The sequence below is a fragment of the Labrus mixtus genome, chromosome 3, assembly GCF_963584025.1.
Source record: "Labrus mixtus chromosome 3, fLabMix1.1, whole genome shotgun sequence".
Classification (NCBI taxonomy): Eukaryota; Metazoa; Chordata; class Actinopteri; order Labriformes; family Labridae; genus Labrus; species Labrus mixtus.
In genome coordinates, this window is record NC_083614.1 from 10,129,674 (window position 1) to 10,143,784 (window position 14,111).

Here is a 14,111-nt window from a genome sequence, read left to right on the forward strand (position 1 = left end):
ACCTCCTTCCATCTCTCCTGCTGAGCGGCTGACACTCCCTGATGTTTGCAAGCACTGACATGGAAAAAGCCCCAAACCGCCACACACACAGTGGGAGCTCCATAAGTACCACAGCTTCTGCAAGAGGTGACCAAAGTACGACCCCACTTCCATCCATTTTGCCAGCATGACTTCTCATGCAAACACAGCAGTTAAGGCGACATGACATCCATCAAAAATGGCCGAAGGATATACACTTTTAGGGAGTGAATAAAGACAAAGCTGAAAAGTTTACAGTGTGAAGCGTGAAGGTGACAGAAGACTGTGAAACAAACCCCTAGTGAAACAAGCCCCTATAAAGAATAAACTATTTATTTATGATTGCATTTTTAGGGTAATAGCTATTTAAGTAGAACAGCTTTGTCAGTATTAATACTTCTTCTCTTCTGAAAAAAAAAAAAAAAGCAATTACAACCGATTATAAAGTAGATGGACATGAGCTTGTATCGCACTTTTTCTAGTCTTTTGACAACTCAAAGTGCTTGTCCATCCATTCACACACTGATGACAGAGGCTGCTGTGTAAAGTGTCATCAGTATAAAATAATCCATTCATACAGATGCCACAGATGAAGCAGCGGGAGATACTTTGGGTTAAGTGTCTTCCCCAAGGAGCAAGTAGCACCGTCAGACAGAAAGAGACATCTCAGTTTTCAAACAGTAGCTCTTTATGAAATACTCTTTATGGTGGCAATTTCAATGGTTAATATTACTTCACAAAATAATAATTATAATAATGCTTAACTTGATGGAGAATTAAAACAATCAGGATCAAAAAGGCATGAAAAGTTAATATTTGTTGAAGAAAATCAGAGGAAAAAGCTACAAGTCTTAATAGTTGACCAAAGATGGATAACAAGAGCCAATGAAGGGCAGACCAAAATGTTTAAAGTGGCTTAAAGTCGTTCTCAATAATCATTCAGACTTTCATTTCCAAAAGAAAGACGACAACATAAAAAGTTATAGAAAGTAGTATAGTATAGATTCAGTTAAAAGCGGCTGTGGATCAGTTGGCAGAGTTGATCGTCTCTCAACGGGAAGATTGAGGTTTGATCCCCAGCTCCGGCAGCAACATGTCCAATGTGTCCTTGGGCAAGACACTTAACTCTGATTTGCTTCCGCTGCTTCGTTGGTGGCGTATGAATGTGTATGAATGGGATTAGTTACTTCTGATGGTAGAGGCTGCTATGTAAAGTTACCATCAGTGTGTGAATGCGTAGGTGTGACCTGCGGTGTAAAAAGCGCTTTGTGTAGTCAGAAGACTTTAAGCTTTACAAGCTCATGTCCATTTACCATTTAATGAAGCATGTTTTTTTCTTGTATATTCCAATAATTAAAGAGTCAATGTTCTAATGAGTGATGTCGATAATACAACCAGAGTGAGAATAAAACGTAGTAGCCACAGCTAACTTCACAAACACTACAGTGTAAAACCTTCAAATGTACACACATTGATAAATAACTGACTAAGGTTTGCTGATATCACAACAGCAGCTGTTGGAGACTCCCACAAATGTATCGGGCCAAGTCTTTCTGCAAAATACTTCCAAGTTTCTACTAAAGGCTTTCTTTAAACAAAGCTGAAAGCTAAAACAAAGTCAATCACAGTTGAATATTTTCTATAAACCTCTGCCTACAAGTGCTACAGTGTGGATAATTCAATCGTGTTGAAAATTATTGAGCAACATTAGTGGCTTTTTTTTCCACTCGTAGAAATCTGCTATCCCTCCTCTTCTCTTTAGAGGAGCATACATATCCACATACTAAACATTTAGCAAGAAGCTTCTCTTCACCTTCTCCAGCTAATATGTAAAAGCTGGTTCATCAAATGTTGCTAATAAACCCTAAATATTATCCACACATTATCCTCCTTTTCAACAAGTTTAAATAAGTCAAGTCAAAACATGTCTGTGAAGTTTCTTGTTATAAATCCTGTATTTGATCATACCTATAAACCCCTCTATTTCAGCCCTGCTCAGAACAGGCTCTTTGTGTGTCTGTAGCTTTAAATGCAAATGTGCTGTGTCTGACCACGCCCCTCTCTGGAAGGGTTTGAGTGGCTCTGTCTTTCTCGCCCCATTACTTATTGTTTACGGTGAGAAGGCAGACTCAGAGGGCTGAACAAACACCGAGCTGTGGGAGTGTCACCCACCTGGGGGAGGGGTTACTGCCCTTTGTGATGTCATTTGTGATGTCATGAGGAAAAGTTTTTAAACAACCTGTTTGAGCACACATTTTCTGAAAAGTGGAGCAGGCAAAAGAAGCAGAGGATGGACTTTTCTCATCATTGAGGGGACGTAGACAGACTAGGGACACAGATTATTGTTTGAACAACATGGTGAAGTGTATTTGGCATAATATGTGACCTTAAAGTTTATTATTAAGATAACTTTACACTTCTTTATAATCTATAGAGCCAGCTATACTGGTTTTTTTTTTTTACAATACGGAAGCTTCTGAAAAATAAATCTATGCTCTATTTGAATGTATCAGATATAAAACTAAATAATACAGACTAGCAGATGAATTTATTTAAAAGTGCTCCATAAGGACTGTGGAATAAAAGCATCTGAGCATATTACCAGTTACATCTGGTCAACAGTCACAGCCAGCAAGGATCAAATATGGCTTCTAAGCAACAGTGCTGAGTGTGCTGCCATAGTGTTCATGTGTAGTTGTAATAAAAGGTTTGAAGTTTGAACTGGAACTCACATAAGCTCCTGCGGCTACATATGCAAAGGTACAAATTAGACAGTGCAAACGTTCAGCCAGATAGCCACTGTTAGCAGCTAATGAGCTATCTAAGCCAGGATATTTGTAATGAAAAGCTTTCAGTCATGTGACCAGTGTATTGAACACACTGTTAAGATGCAACACTAGCTTTTCAGTTTTCAAAATGACACATGCACATCAGCTGACGACCACAGACAAAAGGAGATAACTAGATAATATCCCTTGAGTTTTGATGTGTCTGGGTCAATAATGCTGCTGTTTGTGAAGTGAAGGGCAAGAATTCTTCATGAATGCAAAGCTGAGTGCTAATTATCTCACATTAGTTAACGGTACCTATCAGCCCTCACTTTCAGTCAGTGTCATGGAGCAGTGATGTTAGAAGGCAGTTTTGCTCAAGTTTACACAATGTGTCAGGATGTGTCAGGATTGTTTTTTTTCCCTCACCAGAGACAGCAGAGCGTCAAATAGCAGTTATCCACAATTCCCTCCTCTCTGGGTTTTCTTTCTCAGATTCTGTGGAGGTAAAACCCTGTAGAAGCCTTTCTTGCCCACCAGGTGGGCACTTCCAGACGTGTGTGACGTCAAGTGAAAGCTATGAAGAAGACAGCTTTGTGTCTGAAGTGTGTGGCCTTTGTGTTGTGTAGCAGGCTGCTCCAGCTCTGTGACTGTCAGAGTCTGTATGATAGGATGCTGCTGCTTCTTCACTTTACGTAAGTCGATAGTGCCGTTGGACAGACTAACGGCGAAGTAATCAAAAAACAAATGATTAAACTGCTATACAAGTTTGATATTTTCTTAATCCTTCCTTTTGTTCTCATTTCACTTGTCGTTTTGACCATTTAAGGATGAAGTTTAACGCTGTAGTGTCTGGCACAATGAGGTGAGTGAATAAACAGTACATACATTCTATACCCATTCATACCATCTTGGCATGATGTCCCATAAATCATACAAATCTCCAAACAAGGACGACAAATGTCCACAACAAAGATAAATAGTAATACTGTATCTACATCATCCTTATACTCATAATGAGAAGTGAAAGCTATTACAGAGCGACTCCCTGATGTATTGCTCTTTAATTAATAATGGAAAACTTGATCATCTTCATTTGCTCTGATTTTTATGTCAATAGTTTAATGAGGATTTGTACACATTTGATAAAATATGTATGAAAGAACAACAGAGAACTGAAAAAATGAAAAAAGGTGTAAAAATACAACACAATACATCATGTGGGTTATAGTTGGTCAACTAAAGCTCAATTATTCATCTTTTATGGTGACATGCACAGCTGTGTAGCTTTCTACTCTTCAGCAGTTCTAACGACATGAGGATACTTTTTAATCATTAAAGTATGTTGGCTTCAAAAACACAAGAGAAAGACGGTCGGACCAAGAATGAATTCACATTATATTGAATCAATGATGAGTCGTATGTCCAGTAGTGTCGATGTCGTAGTGGAATGGATTTTGTTTTTTGAGTGACAGACATGACGGACTACACAATACTCGACCGACTTCAAGGAATTGGAAGGAAGAGGGGCTGGGCTACACGACGCCCGTAAAGAAGACGGTACACCAAAAAAAAAAGTTTTGTTGCCAGAGCTCGACAAACTTTGTCTCATTATTGAATCTCACAGCAACAACTTCAGCATTATTCTTTTACTAGCTCGGGACCCTAGAAAGTGCAAAGGAGTCAGTGCTCCCATTGGTCAACGTCACAGATGTGACGCAACACAATTAAGAAGGCAGGAAAAAAAAAACAACATGCAGGGACTTTCTTTCAGGAGGTCGGGAGGCGTCCAAGATGTTGCCTTGATTGTCCATCACTATGACTCACTGCACAGGATAAAACAATCGATTTTATAACCCTATGTCTGCAGATTAGGCAATAATCGTGCAGCCTGACCTCGGCTTTAGTCTAAAGTCACTCAAAATCAAGTCATGTAAAGATGATTAAAAAGATGTTTAAGAGTATGAAGACTCAAACTGTAAAATCTAAATACTAACTGATACAAACGAGTCCTCATCACACCAAAGTTCTTCCTCTCAGCTGACAGATCTATAATTTTATTATCATGACAAATAATCAACAAGGAGGGAAATGAAAAATGCTTACTGTGACAATGAGCAGGATTCCTTTCAGCAGCGTAAGCACTGACGTGATTGGCTGGATGATGGTGTGGGCTAGTAATATGGCAAGGGTTAGAATCCAGGTGAAGACCGGGATCACATAGATATGGCTGCGGAGAAAGAATACCATTAGTCACACAGTGAGCGGGTTTATTTAAAGCTGATATTTAACACTCAACAAGTGAGTGACAACCTCTGACCTGACCTCAAAATGTTTACAAGTGGACAAATAAAAAAAAGTGCCTTAAACCTGCAGTCTCACTCCTCTTACTTGATTTACCACCTCAGTAACAACTGCCTAATTAGCTGTCATTTTTAAGAGACTGTTGCCATAGAGACAACATGTACATGAAAGGCCTAAGGCTGTGATTTTTTAAATTAATTTGTTAAAGCCTTTTTTACTATCAATTTGAAGATCCAACTTCATATAATATTAAACATTTTTCATATTTATTCATATTGTTACATAAATGATGTACCTTGACAACTAAGCTAGCAATAGGTTTAGCCTATTACAAAACATTCACCCCTCTCTTTTCCCAGCTTCACCCTCTCATCAATTTATGGTCACTAGCCCCAAAAATCAAGATGGCAGCAGCCAAAATGCCAACTCAAGGTTTTTAAATGGTGCTCCACAAACTAACTTGGCATGGTGGGCATGCTGACTCCTTATATACCATGTCACGGTCTTCCCACACTCTGTCTTTAAACACCAACAAAGCCACGATGACAAGTCGTAGAACCAACTGTCGAGTATGAAAGTGACTCCAGACACGTAGCAGATGGTACAGAATGATTTGGTTTTCTGAAACATCTCAGTCACCTTTACACCCCTTTAATCAAACACTACAAATACCCCTTGGAAAGTGAAAATCAACACACGCAGTAAGCTTTCATATTCCAAATGTAAGAAAAGACAAGTACTTTTCAGTTTGATGAGGAATACCATCAAACTGTGGTCCAGAGAGCAGACACTCCCCAAAACAAATGGCTAATGGACTTTAGCTTGTATATCACTTTATAGTCTTTTGACTACTCAAAGCGCTTTTAAAGCACAGGTCACACCTACACATTCACACCCTGATGGTAGAGGTTGGCAAAACAGCTGTGTAGTGCTCTCATTTACTTAAACAACATCTGGTGCAGCGAGGCTTGAAAAGAAGATTTAAAGGCCTGTTACCCGGTATGAAACACAGAGGACAAACAGACAGCAAACACTGTTCACACATTATCAAAGGCAAAGAGGTATCTGCCCTAATGTTCTCTACCACATAACCGAGTCAGTATATGTATGCTCTATTACTGGACATACTGGATTTTCATTCATCTTTAATTGGTTTTTATTTGTATTGATTCACTGTGTGCATTTTACACTTTGTTTTGATTCTTTTTTAAAACATGTTAAATATAAACCAAATCAAGGTTCAGAGTGCACAGTGATGGCCAACATGTGCAGCTCAAAACCCTACTGGGTTTCAAACTGAATGTCAAGAAAAATAAAAAGGATTTAAGCTCCCCAGCTGTAGAGAAGAGGCTGAGCTGTATTCATTTTAATTATACGCATGGGATTTAAAAGAAACTTAAGGCTTTAAGTAGGTGTTTATAATTCTTATATACTTGGAGGTAACTATAGGAGGGTTCATTTATACCTTAAACTCTGTTGAATTAATATCAATTATCAATAATGCGGTCCCTGTGATGAAATTGAATCTCATTAATACCTTAAGTCTGGAGGAGCTCTGTGGGGTATCTCACCTATACACACACCATTTTACACCAGCGGAACTGAGAGGAGAGTTTTTGTGCAGAGACCTGCACTAACCTATTGATCGCCTCCCCAGGGGGAGAGGGGGAATAAAGGTGGGTTATCCAAAGGAGGCTGACCGAGGGTTTTTTTTCACTCCAGTAACCCTGTCTTCCCACTCCCAAAGGGCATCGTAGCATCTCCCCTGGCCCTGAAAAGGCCGATAATGAAGCACCCAGGCGTGCCAATGAAGCGGTTCAACAAACCTGCAGAGTTTGAATTATATAATTTGGGTTAAGTATTTACTGAGGCATGACAAAATAAATTAGTCCCCTTAACTGATAAAGGTAATTATAGGCCTTGGGAGAGAGAAAAAGGAGGTGTGCGATGGGGGAAGGGGAAGGGGGAGGAGACAACAATCACTTGAAGAGAAGGCTAACAGGGTAGCATCGATTCTTGCTTCAGTTACTTCAGAGTGCTGCAGGAGCAGTACGCTAATACTGCAATTTCCAGTTTGAATGGTGTAGTTCAAACACACCAGCCTCGTTCCGTACACATACTACTGTATTACTGTAATGATTAAAATGTCCTATAGGGGGATCATTTTCAGGATAAAAGCACCAAACCTTTCAGTCTGGAGAAGATTACTCATTAAAGCCCATCACAAAGAGGAGTGTGTTGTCTAGAAAAACCTGATCATGCATACTTTGTGGCACTGGAAAATGTGTACTATTTAATTATTTTACTACAGCAGACAATCTCTGATGCAAGTTTAACGATAAAGGCTAATGTGTGCCACACAATAATAGCACTAATATTAATCCATTGCAGATAAAAGCAGAGTGCCAAGAGGTGGGAATATTTTCAGGTCTCCATTCCCTTACTTTGCCACAAGGGCTTTGGGGACTTCCACTTTGACTTCAGTGTGCAGTGAAGCAAACAAAATCCAGGCTGTCAGGAGGTTAATGTTAACAAGACAGCGAGGGTGTAAATAAGACAACTTTGGACTTTTGTGCAGTGTGCTAAATGATGAGTTGATGCGTCACTTGGCTCATGTATGGTTTAAAAACATTGAAGGGCAGGCCAAGTTTCAAACCTGGTTGGATTAGAGTCAGATGTCAAGTATTGCTCCTAAAGCCAACATTTAATTGTATTCATTTTGATAGCAGCTGCAGGTCAAACAGTGCAATAATTCAAGACCCAGCAGGCATGAGTTCACAGTGAGCACACCTTTATTACTGCAGACATTAGAATTAATGTTGGAAGGGGCTGGCAGCACTGACAACAGCTCTATCGAATAAGAGGTTCACAGGCACAGCTCAACGAGGCTTGCACTGAATAGATGAGCACTGCTAACAGGCTGATTCCAGCAGATAAGATCATAGCTCCCTCAGTCTCAAAATGGATGACGGGAACAGAAAGATGTAACAGCCAAACACCAACCCTACTGCAGAGCATGGTGAGAAGGCTCGACCTAGACCCCAAAGGCTTTCGCAGACATGCCATGGAAATATCTGAGCATACCCAGAAATAGGTGAATCAACATGAGTCAGCCTTAGGAGGGTGCAGAGAAGTAGCAGGAGCAAGCTGCTAAAGATAGGGGGGGACAACAAAGTTCTCCATGTTAAAAAGAAGGACCTTGGAGAGCTGTGGACTAATTTCTGAGTAATGTTTCCATTGATGTGAAAAGATGGCTTTTGTAAAATTATTATAACAAATAGGGTTCTGAACCCTTCACAGGGGCATAACATGAAGATTAGTAGGATTTGTGTTATCTAGCCTGCTAGTAAACTATACATTCACATAGGGGGCTGGAAACATTTCCACTCTAAGCTCTATTGGTACAAAATTCTAAAAAAAAAAAAAAAAGATTATAAAATATTGAAAAGAGAATTATCTTATATAGTTTTCACGATATTGACCAATAAACTTCAACAGGGGCCACAACTCATTAACGATTTGTCCATTCCTCATAAATCTTGGTACAGATGTCCAGGACGCCACCGGAAGTGAGTTGATCAGTGGCAGTGGGTTGCCTCTCAACAGAAGGTCGAGGGTTCAATCCCCAGCTCCTGCAGCTACACGTCAATGTGTCCTTAAGTCAGACGTTTAACCCCTAGTTGCTCCCACAGCTTTGTCAGCAGCAGAACGTGTGTATAAATCGGGTAGCTTAATACTGATACATTAATGATTAACTACAATTTGGGAAGTAATATGCTATTGTTTACAAATAGTTCATAATTTGTTCCCTATTAACTGTGCAAAAACTTTTATTCATGAGTTGCCAAACTCTAATGTTACCAAGGAAAATCTAATAAGACGGCTTAAAGCTCCAAACGGCTTTTAATGGAAAACATAGTGATGGGGTTCATTATCAGGACTATTTCAATCATAAATTTAAAAAAGAGAAGTTGGAGGTGAGTATACATCCTCAAAGTAAAGGAAAAGAACATGTTTGATTTATAAGGCCGAGACAGATGGAGCTTAACTAAACAGACAAAAACATTTAATTTAGAAGTTCATTAATGCATTTAGAAACACTGACTCAGTTCAGCTAATTAGGCCAGTTTATCCTTTGGAAGGTAGCATCCACAATGTGAAGGTAAGTGAGAGACAGATGAGAAGACTTACAAATAATTATTCATTTAGTATTCATTAGCAGAGATTTAACTTTCAGACGAGGCTTAGTCATACAACAGAAAAAAAGTGATTAAATAAAACCTCAACATCTGCTAAGTGGGTTAGGGTTAGACAGTACAGTATATGTGCCTGAGGGGATATCGCTGCTGTGTGTGGCCGTGACTGTTTGCTTTAATTAAAAAGAAATGCAGCAAGTTCATACAATACTGTCAGAGCCTCACAGAAGTGGGCAGCTATCGTCTCTAAAGGTTGCGTAAGTTTATAACAAAATTCAACTTCAAGAAAACTATTTGATTGTGAGCTCACAACAATTCAAATCCCATTCAAGTGTTTAACTATCTGAAAAAGTTAAAGTTGGAGGTAAAACACCTCAAAACATGTTCCTTTTTGTTAGTGAAGGTAAACGACAGCGTATTGAACAATGTACCTTGGCTGGGCTGTGGTGTTGCTCTGACACGCACACAAGATGAGAGCTCTGTGTTTGATTGTTAGTGATAACTCATTGATTTTAAACACAAAGAAAACTAAAGAAATGGTTATTGATTTTAAAAGACATAAATCTCTCTCCCCTGTAATTAGGAATGACACAGAAATTGAAATTATGCAGGAGTACAAGTATCTTGGCACAATTATTGACAACAGCCAACATGGAACACAAATGCAAGCTTTGAAAAGCCTCTATTTGTTTTGGAAACTTTGGCAATTTCCTATGTTGACAGTACTATGTTGAAATTATCTTACAAAAGTTGTATTCAGTGTTGGTCGTGGCGCATCGTCCGCACAAAATAAGAACAAACTAGACAAGACTGCTAAACGAGGCAACGAGATAACTGGGAAGCAAATGTGCAACATGTCTTAAACATTGTGAAGGACAGCTCACACCTGGCTTTAATCTGCTCCACCTGATGGGTGCTACAGGCCCATCAGAACACAGACAGCTTTAAGGACAGTTTCTTCCACAATGAACTCAAACATGCACTGAGCCTGCCTCCCTCTTCTCCTCGTGCAATAATCAACAGGTCACTCTCATTCCCAACTGTGCAATATGAGATCTTTTCCTTTTTCTTTTTACCTGTACTACTTACAAACTTCTGAACATACCTATATTTTCTGTTACCAATCAGACTCGACACTCTGCACTTCATTAAACTTGCTATTTAAATTAGAGCCTGACTGATTAATCGGCCAGCGGATAATGTCGGCCGATATTAGCTTATCCAGTGACTATCAGTATCGGCTAATTTATCACAGATATGCGCCGATATTACTAGATCTATTCACCAGTCAAATAGCATTTCATTTGAGTTCATTGTATTTCACTAGCAGTTCTCTTCCACCAGCAGAGGGCGCTACATGGATTACAACAAGCATCATAACTCTCCAGAGTGTTGAGGGTTGATGCACGCACATGCTCAGTTACTTTCCAGTCGAGTGATCATCTTGTCGTCGTTATATATCTTTTCCACAAGTGTTTGTGGGATCAATACAATAAATGTGTACATTTATATCGGTCTATGTCAACAGATTTCATAGCTCTAAGACATATCTGATTTTCTTTCTCTCCCAATTATCGATATCTGTATCGGCCCCTAAAATTACATATCAGTCGAATCCCTCGTAATCATGTGAGGCTTTAATGATGTATTTTAATTTGTTGTTTTATGGTTTTGTTTCCATGTGCTGTGTTTTGTCTGGTTTTGACATCTTTTGTCACTTATATCATGTTTTGCTCTCGATATAAGGTGAAGTCCCCTAGGGGCTGTAAAGGTTTCATTCATTCACTAAGGGTGAGGAGAAGTTCCAGGTGTGAGCTTGAAAGACTTACCTGACATTAAGAAGAGCTGCATACGCCTCACTGCCTGCTAACACGTAACTTATCCCAATAGAAACACTAGAGGAAAGAAAGAATAAGAGAAGCAGAAAGAGGAGAAAAACAGGCTGTTATTTGTTAGGTCATGATTGGTCATCATCCACTGTCACGATTAGAACTCCTTCACCGTATTAAACATTAGGATGTTGCCTCATCATAGCGCCTGAGGCTATGAGCAGCTCAGAGATTAAAATTTAAAATCCTTTCTTGTTTTAAAGCGCAGTGCCTTGATCCTTCACAACTTCTCTATTTTACATTTGCTCATAACAAAAGTTGCCTTTGGGGGATACTTAAAGCAAATGTTTTGCTTTTCAAACCTACTTTGAGAGCCTTTTCTGTCTGACTAACTCGGGCCAGAAATCCGTTTTCCAAAATGTTGTACCTTCACAAAAGGAGCAGGATGTCTTTGAACATTAGAAATGAGTGTTTCCCCCACCCCCCCCACAACTGTAAGCTTCGATCCAAAGTGAATGACAAGACAGGTTTTTGTAGCTCAACATCTGTTCTGTTCCATCTAACTTTAAGCCTCCGTAATCTCTCGACTGTTGGTTGTTGAGAGTGCAAATCCATTAGCAGTTGTTTTTTCTTTTCCTTCCAGACAGCTAAGTGTTGTTCAGAACCCACTCTTTGAATTGTCCTCTCTTTTAGATCTTTAAAGGAAATAGAGAAAACTTTGGAGGACTCATCAGTCAGAGGCATGTTTCAGGACAACAGTAACTTGAAAGGCTGCAAAGAAAAGAACAGACAACAACTGATGCGGAAAAAGATGAAGGATGAGCGTGTTATTTGACGCAAGTATCAATCCTCTTGGACCTCATTACATCTTTAAAGTTACGTTTTATAAGTCCTTCAATTGAGAACAACTGAAATGCGCTTTACTCATTTGCTTGGAGATTGTGATTCAAATTGGTCAATTAAAACTTTGACCTTAAACTTTAACCTCAAAGTGGTTTAACGATATGCATGCTCTTATCCTCTTGGATACTGGCTATCGAAGAGGATAAGTAACTGTAATGTGATATTTTATTTACATTCAGTAAATGGTGTATAACCATTCACATGGAGTTATTTACAAAATCAGTGGCAGAGGGCAAGTTTTAAGCAGGTATGTGCATGTGCAGACCAAGCGGCAACCTCCAGTGTTGAAAAATGAAGCCAATGCGGAAGTGTAAAAAACTGCATTAGTCGAGTGTTTGCTTGAGGCTGGCTCCAGGAACACCGGAAGTCACATATACACCACAGCCAAAAAAGCAATTTTTACACCATAAATAAACATGTTTACAGCCTGGAACAAAAAATGAAATAGGTCTGATTAGTTACTGTCATCATGGGCACACACTGTACGGGGATGATTTAAGAAAATAAACAGATCCATTTTGATTCTAGGAACGATACGTGTTAACCAAAGTTAGGTGCGAAGCTGACCTGGTTGACAGGTGGGTGCGATGTAACGGTTTGTGAAGAGGTTTAAAACCCACCTCAGCTCTCAGCCTGTCTTTAGGTTGACTGAAAGTTAGGCTGAGACAGGATTTCCAGCATGGAGCTGCCCATGAGCCTGCGAAGCCCCCTGCTGTAACAGATGGGTGACATCACTCAGGCTTCGTCCATTAATATTTACAGTCTATGGTGCGGACAATAGACTTTATAAATACGGATGTGGTCTCAGTGACATCACCCATCGTTGGAGCTGAGGCAGACTAATTTGTGTTCAATATCTGATTTTTCTTGTCAGCAAACAGCATCTATTGCGTTTGTTCTCACCTACTTACTCGCTCTTCGTATATCGCTCTTCCCTGAGTGCTGCATACGGTATAAGAGTGTCATTATACATGTTGTACAGCTGCTCCACCTTGTAGGGCAGTACATAAACACCAAGGGTTGCCAAGGGTAAAAGATGCAGGTCAGGTTTTGTGTAGTATTTGTGTGTGCGGTTTAGCCTCGGCATTGATCGACCACTAAGCCTCCTTGAACACAATGAGGGAAGTATCGATTGGCCAGGTGTTACAGAGCTGCTCGCACACTGATAACAAGACCTTCCTCCAGCGATGGGAAAGACACGTCCCCCTCCTCTGTGCCCAGGAGGACACACACATCGACACATCATACAATGCAGCAAGCTGCACACAGAAACATTACATTTATAAAAAAGCAACAACAACAACAAATGACTCTGGTGCATTTCATTTAGTTGTAAAGTAAATTTCTCCAGCAGACACTAGTTCTCAATGAACGCGATGTTTTAAGGGGACATTTCTGTTTCTTTTTTTTCGTATGCGAAATAGCTTCTTTTAATTTTGTGGCTCTGTTTCGATTTTTTTTTTTCAACCTGGAAAAAACTAATAATTATATACATGTTCAAAATAAAGATTTCAATCAATCAAAATAATTGACCTCGACAACAACTTTGCACACCATCAGGTTTACTGAGTGGCACAACCAGACCATTAGCTGAAATTGAAATGAAAAGAAACCTTTAGGGAAATTAAACATTGATGTGTAACCTAAGTGATGAGGGCTGGACAGATTAACCTTTAACTTTGTCAAGTGTGACAATTAACTCTTACCTTATTCAGAAGAGAAGCGAAGAAGATCTGCACACCAAGAAGCTCCAAACGTCATGTATCAATAAACCCTTCAAACGGGAGTTTCTTGGGGTACAGATCTTGTTTGCTTCTCTTTCACCATTGGTGGATCCAGCACCCACCTAGGGATGTTCATGTCTTTTTAGATTTTTTTATTCCAACTAGTCTTAGCACATAGAACAAAGTTATCTTGAAACAAAGGATAATGGATCAATTACACACTAAATTAAGTCTGCATAATCATGACACATACAACTTCAACACTAAACTCATTAACTCAAAACTCACTTTTGGAGGCCCTCAACAAAGAAAGGTGGACACAGGTCTCGTCAGTTGAAGAGCAAACTGAGCAACGGGCTCTCTTCCTCT

The 14,111-nt window shown here is 39.5% G+C and overlaps 2 protein-coding genes across 2 annotated transcripts in view; both read right to left on the reverse strand.

Moving 5' to 3' along the window:
* Window positions 1-14,111, reverse strand: part of akr1a1b (aldo-keto reductase family 1, member A1b (aldehyde reductase)) — a 238,360-nt gene that overhangs the window by 207,061 nt on the left and 17,188 nt on the right. The window lies entirely within an intron of this gene.
* Window positions 1-14,111, reverse strand: part of si:ch211-51h4.2 (uncharacterized) — a 67,513-nt gene that overhangs the window by 34,426 nt on the left and 18,976 nt on the right. Inside the window, exons 7-8 of the mRNA XM_061031116.1 lie at window positions 11,116-11,181; window positions 4,893-5,016 (exon numbers count right to left, since the gene is read on the reverse strand). Of these exons, the coding sequence (XP_060887099.1) occupies window positions 4,893-5,016; window positions 11,116-11,181 (190 nt within the window). The remainder of the gene's footprint in view (window positions 1-4,892; window positions 5,017-11,115; window positions 11,182-14,111) is intronic.